The sequence below is a fragment of the Amyelois transitella genome, chromosome 8, assembly GCF_032362555.1.
Source record: "Amyelois transitella isolate CPQ chromosome 8, ilAmyTran1.1, whole genome shotgun sequence".
Classification (NCBI taxonomy): domain Eukaryota; kingdom Metazoa; phylum Arthropoda; class Insecta; order Lepidoptera; family Pyralidae; genus Amyelois; species Amyelois transitella.
Window position 1 is genome coordinate 9,217,534 of NC_083511.1, and position 16,124 is coordinate 9,233,657.

General features: G+C 33.4%; 1 protein-coding gene across 2 annotated transcripts in view; it reads right to left on the reverse strand.

The window, feature by feature from the left end:
* Positions 1 to 16,124, reverse strand: part of LOC106137129 (leucine zipper putative tumor suppressor 2 homolog) — an 82,324-nt gene that overhangs the window by 39,443 nt on the left and 26,757 nt on the right. Inside the window, exon 1 of one of the 2 annotated variants that reach the window (XM_013337904.2) lies at positions 3,256 to 3,493. The exons of the other annotated variant lie outside the window; for it this stretch is intronic. Coding sequence (XP_013193358.2) covers positions 3,256 to 3,276 — 21 coding nt within the window. The 5' untranslated portion in view covers positions 3,277 to 3,493. Of the gene's footprint in view, positions 1 to 3,255; positions 3,494 to 16,124 lie in introns of those variants that run through there. 2 annotated transcript variants of the gene reach the window in all.

Here is a 16,124-nt window from a genome sequence, read left to right on the forward strand (position 1 = left end):
AGGAGAGATGTAAATATAAAGAGAAACACTTATAAAACTACGGTAATTCCTTTTTTATCATAATAAAGAAAAATAATTGTTTATGGTGGCACTTACATTTTTTTGAGTAATAATGTTAGCCGTTAGGAATTGTAAAATGTAGGTTAATTGCCTTTTAACAGTAATGGATTGTCTGCTTTTAAATTAGTCACCTTAAAATGCGTTGTTTTGAAATCCATAATAATTCTAGTATTGGAAGCTACTTATATCAATAGGTTGTTATGAGACAAACATTAGATAATATTAACTTTAGAGTTAAATTTTTCGGGCCATTTAAAAACAATTTTAATAGATTCTATTAGTATGTGTAAGAAACAATATTTTGTTCTTACAGAGTTCTGTAAGAACAAAATCCATATCGTAGTTAATTGCATTAAAGGATTCTGTCTATTTAAGATTCAATCAAATGTCAATGATCTCTTTTTTGATAAACATTGCTCATCTTTCTGAAATACTTGTTCTTATTTTATTTGGTGTGTTTTTGGTGACTTATGGTCATACTATGACACAGCTAAGTACACAAGTTTAACTACAAAATTTAGCTTAATGTAAAAGTTCAACAAACGAATTATATCAAATTCTATTTTTAAACATAGAGTACCAACTCTCAAGAACATTGATAATATGAAAATAATGGTCAACAACAATAATGATAGTGAAAGTGCTCAATGAGCTTTCAAACAGAATAATAAGGGGTATCGCACATTTTATCGCAATTTTTGAAAGGAGAAAGTATGTCTAAACAGAGTTAAATTCATTCATCAAACAAGTACAAAAGATTGCTCGTGATTTTACTTTCCAGTTTATATCAAGACATTATTATTATTTTGAAATTATTTGGGATGGTCACAGTCGCTTTTTTACTGTTTGGGTACACTTGAGTCTATATCTTAAAAATAATTATTGATCAAATTGACGGATATGCCGCGGCCATTATTGTATTTTGAAAATTCTAGCACTCATTAATTTATACCATTATGAACTGAATGTGTATCTATTTGCACAGCTTTGAACATACTAGACTAGTATCGGTAATATGAATTTGAATAACTTAAATGGAGACTATAGGCGTTTATGTGAAGAATGAACTCTTTTTAAATTATATATTCCTAAGTTAGCTTCAAATTGTTAAACAAAGAAACCACTAATAACAGTCTTAAAATTCAAGGTGAACCATAACAAAGAAGCGGGAGCAGGAAACAAAGAGTCCCTTTATAAGGAATAGTTTCGACAAATCATTAGTGAGTTCTCACTTACTAACGAACTGAAAGAAATAGTTAACACCCTTAAGGTAAATGTAAGAAGAAACAATGAATTTTGACAGCAACACAATATTATTAAAAATACACAATACCGATGAAAAATTAACGAACAATTTTCGGTGCCGACGCGGCAGCCACAAGACATTAAATCCTAACAAATTTCTTGTTCTTACCACAGAGTTTTCAATAAGCTTTTTGCTCATCTCAAAAATTATACCACGCAACATAAACTCCAACGCTTAGTTAGTTTCCGTCGCATTACAAATAAATCTTCAGTAACAAGCAATGTACACAAGGTGGTGGAAGTGTTAAAAATAGTGCGCCCATAACCGGTAACACGTAAACATTGGTCTCTTGATTTTTTACTCTCGTTAACTTTCGATACTTTCGACTACTTATGGCTCGGAATGTTGTATTTATATGTCCTACCATATATGAGTGAAATAATGTACAACATATGTTATTCGTCAACAAGATTTGTAACAACCGATAACTGCGTGCCCATTTTGGAAATTGCGATGAGCTCAAGCAATACATAACAGCGCATACGCACTTAGGGTGAAGACAGATCGAACAATCATCTCCTTCTTCGTTATCTAACGATAAAAAAGCTAGGATTTCACCTGTGATTACGATCTTGGTGTAGGTCAATCAGGTTTTCATAAAAAGCGACTCCCTCTGTCTCACGCGATCCTCCTGAACCTAACACAAACTGGATCATAGTTACACCTTTAGTTGTCTGTTCAGATTTCCTTACGATGCATTTCCTCATTCAATTGATACTGTCTCATATCGTTTCTAAAAAGTCGTCAAAAACCGTTGACTGATGTTAGTATAAATGATATGTGTTGATAAGAAAACGCCGGAAGTTGATACTAAATTTATTTGTCAATACGGTTTATACTCGAAAATATTTAAACATCCGTTCGATGTCTTTTCCTACAGAATCATCCAGTCTGTCCATTTCAAATATTGACTTTTCTATTCATCAGAAGGAAGCATAAGTAGACGTTTACATACAGCCAAAACGTTTTCGAGACATTCCGGTAGAGCTTTTTGTTGACAAAAAAAAGAAAAAAAATCGTTACCAGGCTATGCGAGTAGGCCAGTGACATGAATATACGATCGACAAACTTTTTAGTTGTACAAAAAACCTTTAAGGTCTACTCCTAAATGATTTAGAGGATGGATTTCCACTATTTTTCGCATATCCATGATTTTGTTTAAAATAATAATATACACAGGCAGATGACCCGACTCTGCTTACCCCATTCCCGGCAAAAAGAAAACATAAAAAATTACAAAAGTAGTTATAAATAGAACTTCAGATATTCCCAAGGAGGTTTGATGTCAGGTAGGCAGCAGACTAATTCTTCGCCAAAGAAATATAGAGCTATATATAGTATCTCTCATCATAACGAATTCATTATGATGAGAGAAAGAGAGTAGAACTTATTGATGCCAAAATACGTAAATTCATAAACAATAAATTTTACCCTAAATCTGTGCATCCGCAAGATAACTTTCAACAAGCTGTTGAAAGTTGGTATTTATGAGATAAATTTTATTGATCAATCATCGATTAACTATCAAGTAGAGATTCTAAACATAAACGTCGTTTAGTAGGTTTATAGGTTGCGTTTTAATAAAGTAAGCATTTCATTACATATATGTCTAATTTTATTGCCGGTTTGTAACCTTCTCAATGTCATTATCAGTTCGGAAGTAGGTGAGGTGGTCGAAAGTAGAACAAGATTCCAGTTTTCTTATTTCAATTCTATTCATTAATTTTGAAGTCAACTTATGCGGAATTTAACGTGGCCACATTACAAGATTCGTTAGTGCTCTTTTGTAGCTAAAATAAAAAGGTTAACCACTGAACTGTTAGGGTCCAGGCAACTATATAATTACTCAACAAAAACTTAAATGCCAGAGGGAAATGTCGTGCACTCACCTCATTGTAAACAGTCGTCATCTCTGCAGTTCACTGGGTTTTGTTTCGCAAACTAAAGCGATTCCAATCTACGCACACATTTCACTTGTGACGAAAAATAAAAAACGTTAATGGCAGCTTACAAAAAAAAAGCCTGATAAAAAAGTAATAATTCAAATTTCCCGCCGAACACGTTTAAAATTAAAAATGCAAAGGCAAACGTTTACGCAGCCAGACGCAGCGCGTGTGTCGCGTTCCACGTTTGGTATTGGCACTGAGCAGCGAACGTAGGCCACGAACCGCTCAATGGAGACGATGGAGCTCATTCAATGAAGCATTCGAGTTCGGAGGTCAGCGATCATCCTGACCCCACTGATTTTGCTCCAAAGTTTCTCCATTACCCTATAAACCTAGAAATCAAGAATTTCCCGGTGGAAACCATTATTTTTTGAAACAACGGCAATGAAATATGTATCGTGTTGTTATTTATTTAACTGGCAGTGATTTAGACGTCAAAATATTACAAAATAAACCAGATACTTCATTTTCAAATTTTAAGTGTTTAATTTAGATTAAAAATAACTGATTGAAATGAGTGCTTATACAAAAATAACACTCTTTAGAAAAAATTTTTACATACCTGCCAAATTATATAAACATAAATCAAAAAGATGTAAAAAGCAAATATTTGCGTGCAAATAAATGGTTTTAAGAATCATAAACAAGAGTTCGTTGACAGAGATCATAATTTGTCAATAGGACCGGTATCTGCGCCTAACCGAGAAGTTTCGTGCGCTTTGCGGTATTGGAAGCTGCAGACAAATATACAATTGTTTGGCCAAATCATAGTCTCCGATTTCCGAAGATCAATGAACTGAATTCGGTATGAACAGGAACCATAATGTACAAAATAAGACTCGCTATATCCACAACGTAAAGCATTATGATGTTTTGTGTCAGTATTATAAACTATGACTGTCTATTTTACTTCTGTTTGTAATTCTTTACATATTAGGCTAAAAAATTAAAAATACGTTACATAGACATGATAAAATTTTAGCAATGTTGATAAATTTAACGGACCTATAATATTTTTTAGTTGCACTATTGCAACGGCACCTCAAATCAATAAAAAAAATGTACTTGCATAAGTATCGTAAAAACAATCAGTCAAATTAAATATTCCTCTCAGGTTTGTATATAAATAAACATATTGTGAATAGTGTAGTAGCATTCAGAATACATAATAGAACATCCTCATCTATTTCCCTTCCGACACAGGTGTTAAAAACATGAGAATCATATTAAATAAGCGTTACGTCAAGTGAGTACAAAAAGGGGTGCTACAACAAAAACCATTGAAGCAACCCCTTAAAATTCTGTTCTGTGTGCCTTTTATTAGAAAATATTCTTAGGAGCAAATAATATTTTCGATCAAATTATTTGTTTGGTTGATCAAAAGAAAGTACACACAAAGCGAGTGTAAATTTGAACGTTAGAAGGTTTAAACGAACATATTAAAAAAAAATCAGGGACGTTCTGGTGAAAAGTCAAATTTATACAACTATAAACCAATAATTGGTTACAAGATATTATGATTTAGATAAAGCAAATATCGTATGCGGGGTTTAAGGTAAAGTTCAACACGTAGTCCTTATCTACCCTTCTGGAAACTAGGTATAGAAGGAGAATTATATTATAAATGTATGTTATGTTTTTTAGAAGCCATTACGTTATACAGTTGCGTATAATATTACAGCAAGTTACTGCGATTACCCGCACTATTGTTTCTCGTAGCCGTGAGCAAAATGGAGCTAGTTTTTGCTCGACATGATCAAGGTGAGCACAAATCTCGCAAAGTACACGCATTAATTTTGAAAATTACCTATATACAAGACCACCATCAAAGATTGAATGAAATAGCGAAGTAAGGGCCTAGAGATCTTTGCAAAGTTGAATTAGAGACAGCGCTAAATTCCAATACCTAAGTCATATAAGAATTTAGCGCTGTCATTAATATTTTTTTTGTCCGCAGAAATATAATTTTTTTAGGTGTGTTAGGTATTTACGATAGCACAGATGCAGCTAAAGTTTAAGAAATATAAACAAAATACATAACGATGGACTGATTCAGACAAGAACTTCGGTTAATGTTCCCACAGATTGATGTCATTCTATTATATAAAAACTAACGCAATGAAAATAAATGACAAAAATAATAAGAAAAATGTATTAAAAGGCATTAAAAAAATTCAATTGGTATGAGATAGGATCCGATATAATGCTAATTGAGATGACATAGCCATACCAATATATTGCTTCTCACTGACACAAAAAAAAAACAACTTACTCTTACATCCGGTGTTCATTTATTATCGGCCGGATTATAACTTTGATACTGATAAGTTAAATTTCCGTCTTAACTATTTACTCGTATTAGACTTCTGTTTATATAAAAACGATAAAGACTTACTGACCACATATCGAGTTGAGCCGAAGCCGATAAACGGATGTTGCTTAATAATTTTCGTTCATAGTAAGGAAGACTTAAAAAAAGTGGTTTTTTTTTTTAATTTCAATATCTTAGTAATCAGAGGAAAAAAAACCTGATTTACTTTTTCTATATGAGAACATGGTGGCAATTTGGTAATAAACTTCGTCTAAATCAGACTAAGCGGTGGGAGTATGGTGGTCCGGTTGCGTCCTCTCTTCACCTCTCTGGAAATGAGCCCGGAATAATGTAAACTACTATTTAAAATTTTTAAACAACTATCTATACTATAAAAAATACAATAGTTTGTACCTACATCCAGAACAACCAGACATGTTATATTGCAACAATCTGAAACGCTTATATTTTGCTCTCGTGCTGGCAATCATAAAATAAAATTTAATTGCACTTTGGAATCCGATGTCATAGATAGCGACTTTTTCTTCTAAGCTCGGAAGATTTAGAGCCATGGTGGTGGCGCCATATTGCGCAGTAGATCGAAGATAAGGGGCGCACGCGCAGCCACGAAGCTCTTTGTGGTGCGCTACGGTGCGGCAGCCTTCTTTGTTGGGGTCGATAAACTTAGCTTACATTACTTACCTGGGAATGAATCAATTTAAATATGGATATAGCTAATTAAGTTGAATGTTCGCAATATGAACAATTTTTTTAAGATGTGAAACAAAGAGTAGGTACACAGAATAATTTGAAGATCAAAACGCCAAAACGTCAAAAATATATATGCTTAAGACCCAGGTATGATCTAGCCAAATCATATCTATGTTATTTTAGTTATTCTATTTTATTATTGAGTATTTTTATAGTCTTTTTTTAATTAATACAATAAATAACGATTTATGTGAAAATAATTAAATGCCCTTCCACTTGATTGAATTTTTATAAATATTTCAAATGGCACGTTTTATTGTCGCCAGTTGAAGGTACAAAGCGTCGGCAGGAGGCGACGCCATAATCTATCCATCAAGATGGGTATCTTAAATTCAGATGGGCACTGCGTTTTCCCGTACAATTTATATGGTTGGACGACGACATTGGCAATAAATAGCGGCGCGGCTTTGTTCGGAGTTCCCACGTTTGATAACGCAATGAGAAGTCGATTGTTGTGGGAACGTCCATCGATTATGATAACGATTACTTTTTTATCGATTTGTGTTTCGATCGAGATGAAGATCTTTTTTTTTTATTTTCATCGAATGTGAGATGTTGTTGCAAATGTATAACTTAACAGTTATACATCCTCATCCATCCATCCAACTGTAAAAACTTAACAGTTTTTACAGAATGAAATCAATTTGACGATATAAACATTGTGCTTGTGCGGGAATGTATACGCACACACTCGCTGTGAAGTGCTGATTATGCTGTCACCGCCACTTCTTTTGTACCAAAGACGTTATTAAATACAATTCTTTATGTTATGAAAATCCTTCAAATAAAAAGACGACAGCTTTGTCACATGTATGATTTTGATATTTGAATAAAAATATTACTAACATAAATCCTTAAATAAAATAGAAAAATTTAAGACCTTCGTGTTGAATTGAATAATATAATATGAATCTCTCTTCGAAATAATTAAAATTTACAACGTAAATCAAATGATATATACATACTTATATAAAATCACGCCTTTTTCTCAGAGGGGTAGGCAAAGACTACATGTTTCCATTTACCACGTCTCTGAACAATTCTTTCGCTGCATCCACATTCATAATTCTCTTCACGCAAACTCGTCGGTTTCGGGTACTCTTGACCATTTCTTGGTCTTCCCACTCCAACTTCCCATTCAAATAAGTAATTCAAATAAATTAATAAATAAAAGAAAATCAATAAACCTAGATAAATGCCTATGAAGATGGTTTGTTGATTCAATTTGTTTATGGTCTAGCATAAACAAACAATGGGCATTGTCGCCAAGGGAGACTTTACAAACAATAACTATAATAAAACACAAATGTCAATTGTGTGTTAACAAACCACCTATGAATGAATCGCAATTCAATTTGATAAAGGGGTTTATGTTGTTTGTTTACATTTGAGAATTAATTGTACAAATACTAAAAGTAACTAACAACAGACGACATTTGATCGAAGTAACTAAACAACAAAAATATAGCATTATCAAGTTACAAGACAAGTAAAAAATAAACGTTCAGGTTATGCGACAATTTTAAAGATTGACAGATTTGTTACTGGTAAAATTCAAATCAATATTTTTATTCAGAAAATAGGCCTTCGCAGGCACTTTTTAACGTCATTTTACATTTCAATAAATTAAATTAGTATTTATCAAAAAGTTACAAACTACCTAAGCACATAACCTCTTTGAGTATACTAAAGTCTCTAGAACTAAGAGGTACTTCTACTAGATCTAAAAGAACAGAACGAAACGCTCTTCAAAGCGGACACCAGCACCAAAAGGGTACTGGTATTTCGCCCAAAAAAAGAACAACTAGTAAGAAAATATGCACCAGCTGAAGAAACTCTTCCAGTAAATCATGATGAAGTGGTAATGAAATATACATACATATAATCACGTCTATATCCCTTGCGGGGTAGACAGAGCCAACAGATTTGAAAATACTTAGAGCCCACGTTCAGATATGTGGCTTTAAGATAGAATTGAGATTCAAATAGTGACAGGTTGATATCCCATCGCCTAAAACAAGAATCCCAATGAAACAATATAGACTAATTGAAATTCATTTACTAAGTTTGCATTAGTATTTGCAAAAGACCCCCCAGGTCTACAGAAATACATGCAGGTGAAATAATAAGGTATCCTATCATAAGATATTTTTTGCCAAACTTTTTGTAACGTAGACGGTATACACGTGCAAAGAACTGCGGGGTTTCACAAAATCATCTTAATCTCGTTTTTATGAACACTTTCTAGTGATTCCCACAAAATGTCGTACCCTTAGAAGTGCTAATGGATTTTATTAGTACCTACCAATTGACGAGAAATATAATACTGATGTGTTAGAATTCTCTAGATTATGTGATAAAATGTTAATATGATCAATTTGGTTGAACCATCTAGGTGTAAAATGTCAAAGATATATATATATATATGTACATATTATGTTGAAGTGAACACACGTTTAGCGGAGAAAGTTAATACGAGTAATTATGAGTATGTAACTCAAAAATTATAGCTATAAAAGTAATTATTTTTGCGTAAATTTGTTTATAAACATGATGATTATATAATTATCTTCAAATATTCTTGGAGATTTTAAAATTTCCCGCCTTTCTACATTCAAAACGGTACCTATCAATGACAGTAATGGTACTTATTATTCATTCAATACATAAATCACTACGCTGTCAATTAATACCAATGTCAATCCAAAATCAAAGGCACATGCACTTCGTCTGTTATACTCAGAAAAATTCGTGACTCCCCGTCACGCGACAGATCGTGAGCCCGCCAGGTGACACGGTCATGTGCGCAGGCACCCAGCACTTGGTTCGTTACCGATTTTGTCGTAATGGATCGAAAAGACTAAACGAATATTAATCTACTTAAGCAATGTAATTTTCTCAATGAAAATAAATAGTGACTAGGTAAATAAAAATAATAACTTTTACTAATAAGTGGAAAAAATCAAGTTTGCCAAGCATATCGGTTGAATAATGGATAAACTGATGTCTAAAAAATCGTTATTGTTATGATGTTGTTTAACAAAAATCCCACAACTTATTCGGAATATTTGACATTGGTGATGTTACTAAAATTGAAACATTATGAACAATTAAATTATTAAGTCTAAATGCGAACATAAATTTTACAATCCAAAATTACTTTATTCGCAGCTAAACGCAACATTTTAGCGCGGCTATTAAAGTTATAGTCGCTTCGACACTAAGCATTCTAGATAATACTAACTCATTTATCTAGAAGATAATAAGTTATAAACAAATGGTCTCTGATAATATCGTCTGCAAGTTACTCTTGTTTCTGAAAGATGCAATCGTGGGACAAATTGCCGAGCTGTTGGATACATTTATTATTGTTATCAATGTAATTACAATCATGAGGGTCCTATCATTCTTGGGCGGCGTAATTGCCTATTTTTAAAAGAACATGTAACACGATTTCTTATGAAATGAGGCAATTGTTTTTATAGTGGTATTAATTGTTCGTTCAGTTTGTTCACTTGATGTTATTTACATCGTTAAATTACTCTTATCTGCCGTATAGATATCAAATAATCAAAGCGTATAGATATATGTTTAAGTGTAATTGATAATATAGCTAACAGCTCTAATTAAATTTCTGGGTATTATGTATTTACAGCGCGGAACGTAGAGACGTTCGATAACGAGGTTATACTTATAATTATGATTTCTTCCGCAATTAGGACCATTAACATAATTCACGATGGTAAGCAAACATAGTAAAACATCGTAAAATCGTGAGTACATATACAAACAGCATTATGATAGCATAATGATGTTTCAAATACCGACTTCTTTAAGGCTAAACTGAATACCATAGAGAAATATAAGAAAACTAAGAACAAATGATTGATTGAAAACGTTAATTGAAAACGAAACGACGGTTGTAACTTTACTGATTTCAAAACAACTCTCGATATAGTCAATCTTACTGAACAACAAAAAGAAATGAAAACAGATGAAAGCTATTATGTCAAAGGTCACGTACAAACAAAAAACAAAGAAGTGAATATCGCCTCAATCTAATGATGCAAATTCAAAACCAACGGACCATCAAGACAATGGCCTTTTGCTTTCAGATTACAAGATACCACGTAATCGATCGTTAAAAACAGTTAGATATCAAAGAAAAAGATCAGGAAGCGCGGATAAAAAATTAGAATCACATTTTTCATTCTATGTTCAAAATTAGGTGTGTCCAATTACATCTTTGTATTACTGCCACCATGACGCCTTATAATAGCTTGTTATGCTAATCCATCTACGGATCATATTGCTTTAAGCATCTTCTATTAACCTTTATCATCGTACACTTTGACAAAATCCTCTTGATATTCCGTAACTGTTGTAACTTTATCATTTACTACCTATCTATCTGATACATTCATATTACCGCTTTCAAAAGTATGTTAGCAATCTGCAGTATGGATATTATACAATTCGAGGTCCGTTAAACAATTTGCAAAGTGTGCTACGAATCCACCATGTTGTGTTAGTAGTACTTTGGACGCCCTATTCCCATGACCCCGCCGAATGGATCATACGGCCCTTTTTGCGCTGCACCAATAAATCATGTTCTTAAGGTATCTTCATACTATCAAGTTAATATAATACTATTGGTTAATGCAAATTCTGTTTTGCATATTTTTTGTTTTTATTATTTTGTGCTATTAAAATTTTGTGTATAATCAAAATTATTTGAACGTGGCCTTATCTACTCATTTGCTAGCAGTATTATTTAGGTACCAAATCGATACTTAGTTATTTTTTAACTTTTGTGTGACTCAAAGTTAAGTTATTAATTAGGTAGACAAAATTAATTTAGGTAAGCATACACACATACATATAATCACGCTCTTATTCCTTACGGGATATTGAACGCTCTTATTCCTTACGGAATTGTGATTTAAATTCAAGTTGTTAGCCCATCACCGGAAAGAAAAATCTCAAGTTTATTAGCCTATCCCTTAGTTGTATTTTACTACATCCATGGGGAATAGTATATAACAAATATAAAACAGTATTACAGTACAAAGGCGGGCTTATCCCTTTAAGTACCTGCAAGTACTAAGTCTACTTCTAGCAGAGGTGAGATTTTGAAGTTAACTCTAAGTGAGTAATGACTTGAGTTAGGAAGTCATAAAAGCAATAACTGGATCCACTTACAATGGCGTGGGAAGTAACGTGACATAATATTTCTTAGTATTTTACATTCAGTTTCAATGCGAAATCTCTAAACAATGAGCTTGTTTACTTTGTATCGTATTTGGGCAAGTCCGCCTTAAAAGAGCCATTAGCTTGTGAAGTTCATTCTCATTAGTCATGTCTTGAGTAAAATTTATAAGAACTGATTGTTTAATTTTTTTAAACTGTAGATAATGCAATAGTTTATCGCGAAGCCTTTTATCATAGCTTATAGGTTTCAACACATGCTACGTAAATTTAAAAAAATACTTCATGGGATGAGTCCTACTTTGAAGTAATGTAATTTATTTATATTTCATATAAGTTACATATTATATATGTATATACATACATACATACATATAGTCACGTCTATATCCCTTACGGGGTAGACAGAGCCAATAGTCCCGAAAAGACTGAATGGCCACGTTCAGCTGCTCGGCTTAATGATGGAATTGAGATCCAAATAGTGACAATTTGCCAACCCATCGCCTAAAAAAAGGATCGGAATTTCATAAATAATCGCCTAAAAAGAATCCCAAGTTTGTAAGCCTTTCCCTTAGTCGCCTTTTACGACATCCATGGGAAAGAGATGGAGTGGTCCTATTCTTTTTTGTATTGGTGCCGGGAACCACACGGCACGGTATATATATGTATATACCTTGATCAAACCAGAGACGTTCTAGCAAAAGGTCAGGTCAAGAGTAACCAAAACCGACGAGCTTGTATGAAGAGAGTTATGAATGTGGATGAAGCGAAAGAAGTGTGCAGGGATCGTGGCAAGTGGTAAGATGTAGTCTCTGACCACACCTCCGAGAATATGTATGTAAGTATTATTTCTTGTAACTGTGTTAATTTATATGTGCAATACAGATATAAACAAAAGAGGAATCCCAAGTATATACGCCTATGCCTTAGTCGCCGCACGGTACGGCGGATAAAAAAAAGCCTCAGTTGTAGTCAGTCAGTAAGTCCTTTATTCTTGTATATTTATAACTAAATTTTACTTGTATTAATTCGAAAACGATTTTGTCAACCTAGGCCTAGCAATAGGCAATTAAACAGGTCTTTGCTATTTATTTATTTAAAACTTCATTGCACAAAAAAAATGTACAAAAGTTGGTGGTGCGATAAAGAGCACTACTTACATACCTACTGAAAAATACATTTCACAAAAATGCATAAATACATACAAGATACACAAAATACATTATAAATACATATACATACGTAAAATATCAAATTAGGATAACCCATTATTGATCTGCCGAAGAAACAGCCCATTTACAGCATGTTTGAACGCAGAGACTAGGAGCTCTCTTTATCCTATGTTTTAAACCAAATATAACTTTAAGGAAATAAATGTGATATTGTACCAGTATTGTAGTTGTGGGTCCGAGGAGTCACGATTGAGGTAAACCTCGGGTTCGCTCGGTCGCCTTTCACCCCATCACCACATTTGGTGTTCAGCCGTTCTACATCAAACGAATAACTGTTTAGAATGTTTAATAATATTGCATCTTTTGAATTAAGTTCGTTTTCATAATAGCATTTTTTTTTATATTGCAAATAAGTGATACTTACTTGAGAAGTCAAAGATAAACAGTGCTTTTTTTCGTTTCACAAAAATTAGTTCCTTTTCGTGTTTAACAGTAAGTATGTGTTGTATTGTACTCTTAAGTTAAGAAGATAATTGACATTTAACTTCTGTAACCTTTTAATTTAATAATCCTGATTGATCTATAATCATTTCATCTCTTATAATAAATGAAAGCGTATATATTGGTAAAAATAATTCAGTTTAAATTCAAAAGAAATCAAAATAAATTTGTTTAGGTACTATTTTATTTACCGCTGTCTAATTACATATAATCACATTTATATCAGTACGGAGTAGACAGAGCCAACAGAATTGAAAAGACTGATAGGCCACGTTCAGTTGCTCGGCTTAATGATAGAATTGTGATTTAAATAGTGACAGGTTGCTAGCCCATCGTTAAAAAGAATAATTACAAATTTATAAAACTATCCCTTAGTCGTCTTTTACGACATCCATGGGAAATGTGTGTGGAATGTCTATATTTATTGTGATGAACACATAAGTGATAAGCATCAGATATTTATCTATAAATTTATCACTCATTTCCTACTTCCTAAATTTAAAATTCACAACGCAACAGAATTAAAGATATCTGATTTCTGATTGAAAAATATATATTTTCTCATGACGACAAAGAAACCGTGAGACTTCCTAGACAGAGTCGTACAATATTCAAAGGCGACCAATGCTATAATAACACTATGTAGGTATGTATTCTAAAAAAATGTTAACGATATATTTTTCCCATTGTTTCAGAATTTCCCTACACGCCCCTTTCCCTAGCTAATAAGTTGGAGGCCTCAAGACAATACAAGAGAAGATTATTCTATGATAAATATTTTTGCTGGTAAACGAGTATTTTATATGGTCCCTTCAATTGAAAAAGATAAAGGAATGGAACTTTTACTTTTTAAAACATTTTGTTTGGTAATAAAAAAATGCATAATAGACAATTATTATGTATACATAGGTACATAGAGCCACGTATACATATATCCTTTGCGAGGCAGACAGGGCCTCTTGAAAAGACTGAAAGGTCACGCTGTATGGCGTCATGATGAAATTGAGATTCAAATAGTCCATAATCCATTCAGTAATCCCAAGTTTGTAAGCCTTAGTTGCATTTTACGATATCCATGGGTCAGAAATGGAGTGGTGGTAAATAATAAAAAAAATAATTAAATACTTTAAAAACTTTGAAGGAATTTGAAACGATTCATTTACATTTTTTGTGAATAAAAAAATACATAAGTAGTTATTTCAAATTAACTGCATAGTTTTAACGATTATAAACTATACAAATACACAACTGCAACCTGTGGTTAAATGACTTTGATAGACATTATGAAATTCACCTCATGGAATTAACATAGAATGCGACCATAATTACATGACATAGCGATTGCCCGCGACTTGCCACCTGTCGTGTATGTAATGTTATGTCACAATAGCGGTAAATATCTCGTTTACATTCCAAACATACAGACAGACACAACAAACATGCAATTGTGTGTACGTCACGAGATGCGGAAACTAAGTTCAAGATCGCAAACATCGATTTATCATTAACTAGATACGGCACATTACCATTTAGTTTGTTTTCTCACAATTTTGTTACTCTCTATTGGAGAGTGCCGTGTGGTTCCCGGAACCAATAGAAAAAAGAATAGGACCACTCCATCTCTCTCCCATTGATGTCGTAAAAGGCGACTAAGGGGTAGGCTTATAAACTTGGGATTCTTCTTTTAGGCGATGGGCTAGCAACCTGTCACTATTTGAATCTCAATTCTATCTTAAAGCCAAATAGCAGAACGTGGTCTATCAGTCTTTACAAGACTGTTGGCTCTGTCTACCCCGCAAGGGATATAGACGTGATTATAAGTATGTATTTATGTATTGTTACTTTCAATACAGTTATCTTAATACTGAGTCCAATGACTTAACATCTACACACGCTTTGGTGCAACGAAGGGAAAAACTAATAAACTTGGGATTCTTCTTGTAGGTGATGGGCTAGCAATCCGTCACGTGGTAGACACAGCGGTAGATTTACGCCATAGATATAAGCCAAAGGGCCTTAATGATGAAATTGAGATTTAAATATAATTTAACATAATAGACAATTAACATATATATGTACATCCCTTGCACGGCAGACAGGGCCAACAGTCTTGAAAAGACTGAAAGGCCACGCTCAGCTGTATGGCGTCATGATGAAATTGTGATTCAAATAGTGACAGGTTTCTAGCCCATCGCTTATAAGAAGAATTCCAAGTTAATTAGCCTAATCTTTGATATATGATAGAAAAATTAGTATTTGTCGCTTCTAGATCTCTAACTCTGCCTATTGTAAACAATGCACAATGCGTTCATTTTTGTGCAGTGTACCTACACATTACGCGCTCCACGTAACTCACCCGCTGAAAGGTCATGAGACTCCATCAGAATCCTAGAATTAATATAGCATAGAAGAGACATGGCAAAAGGTCAGAGTAAAGAGTAACCGAAACCACCGAACTTGCATGGAGAGAGTTATGAATGTGGATGAAGCGAAGGAAGTATGCAGGGATCGTAGCAAGTGGAAAGATGTAGTCTCTGCCTATCACTCCAGGATAGAGGCGTAATTTTATATATACGTTTAGAAAAGACATTTAATTCCTTTGCGTTTTCGTTCGTTATGTGCTTCTGAGACAAATGTTCTGAGCCAGATTTAGATTGGGGACTCGTCCCATAGTTTGAAGGGAAATTTAAGACGTACTCTCATAGCAAAACTCTCATATAGCAGATTAAGATGAACACTAGAACTCTGTTTGGAAATTACAGTAGCCTCGCAGGAGTTGGCACCATAAAAAGATGAAGGCATTATGGCAAATCTTCTCTTTCTCTTCTCTCTTTCTCTTCTTCAAACCG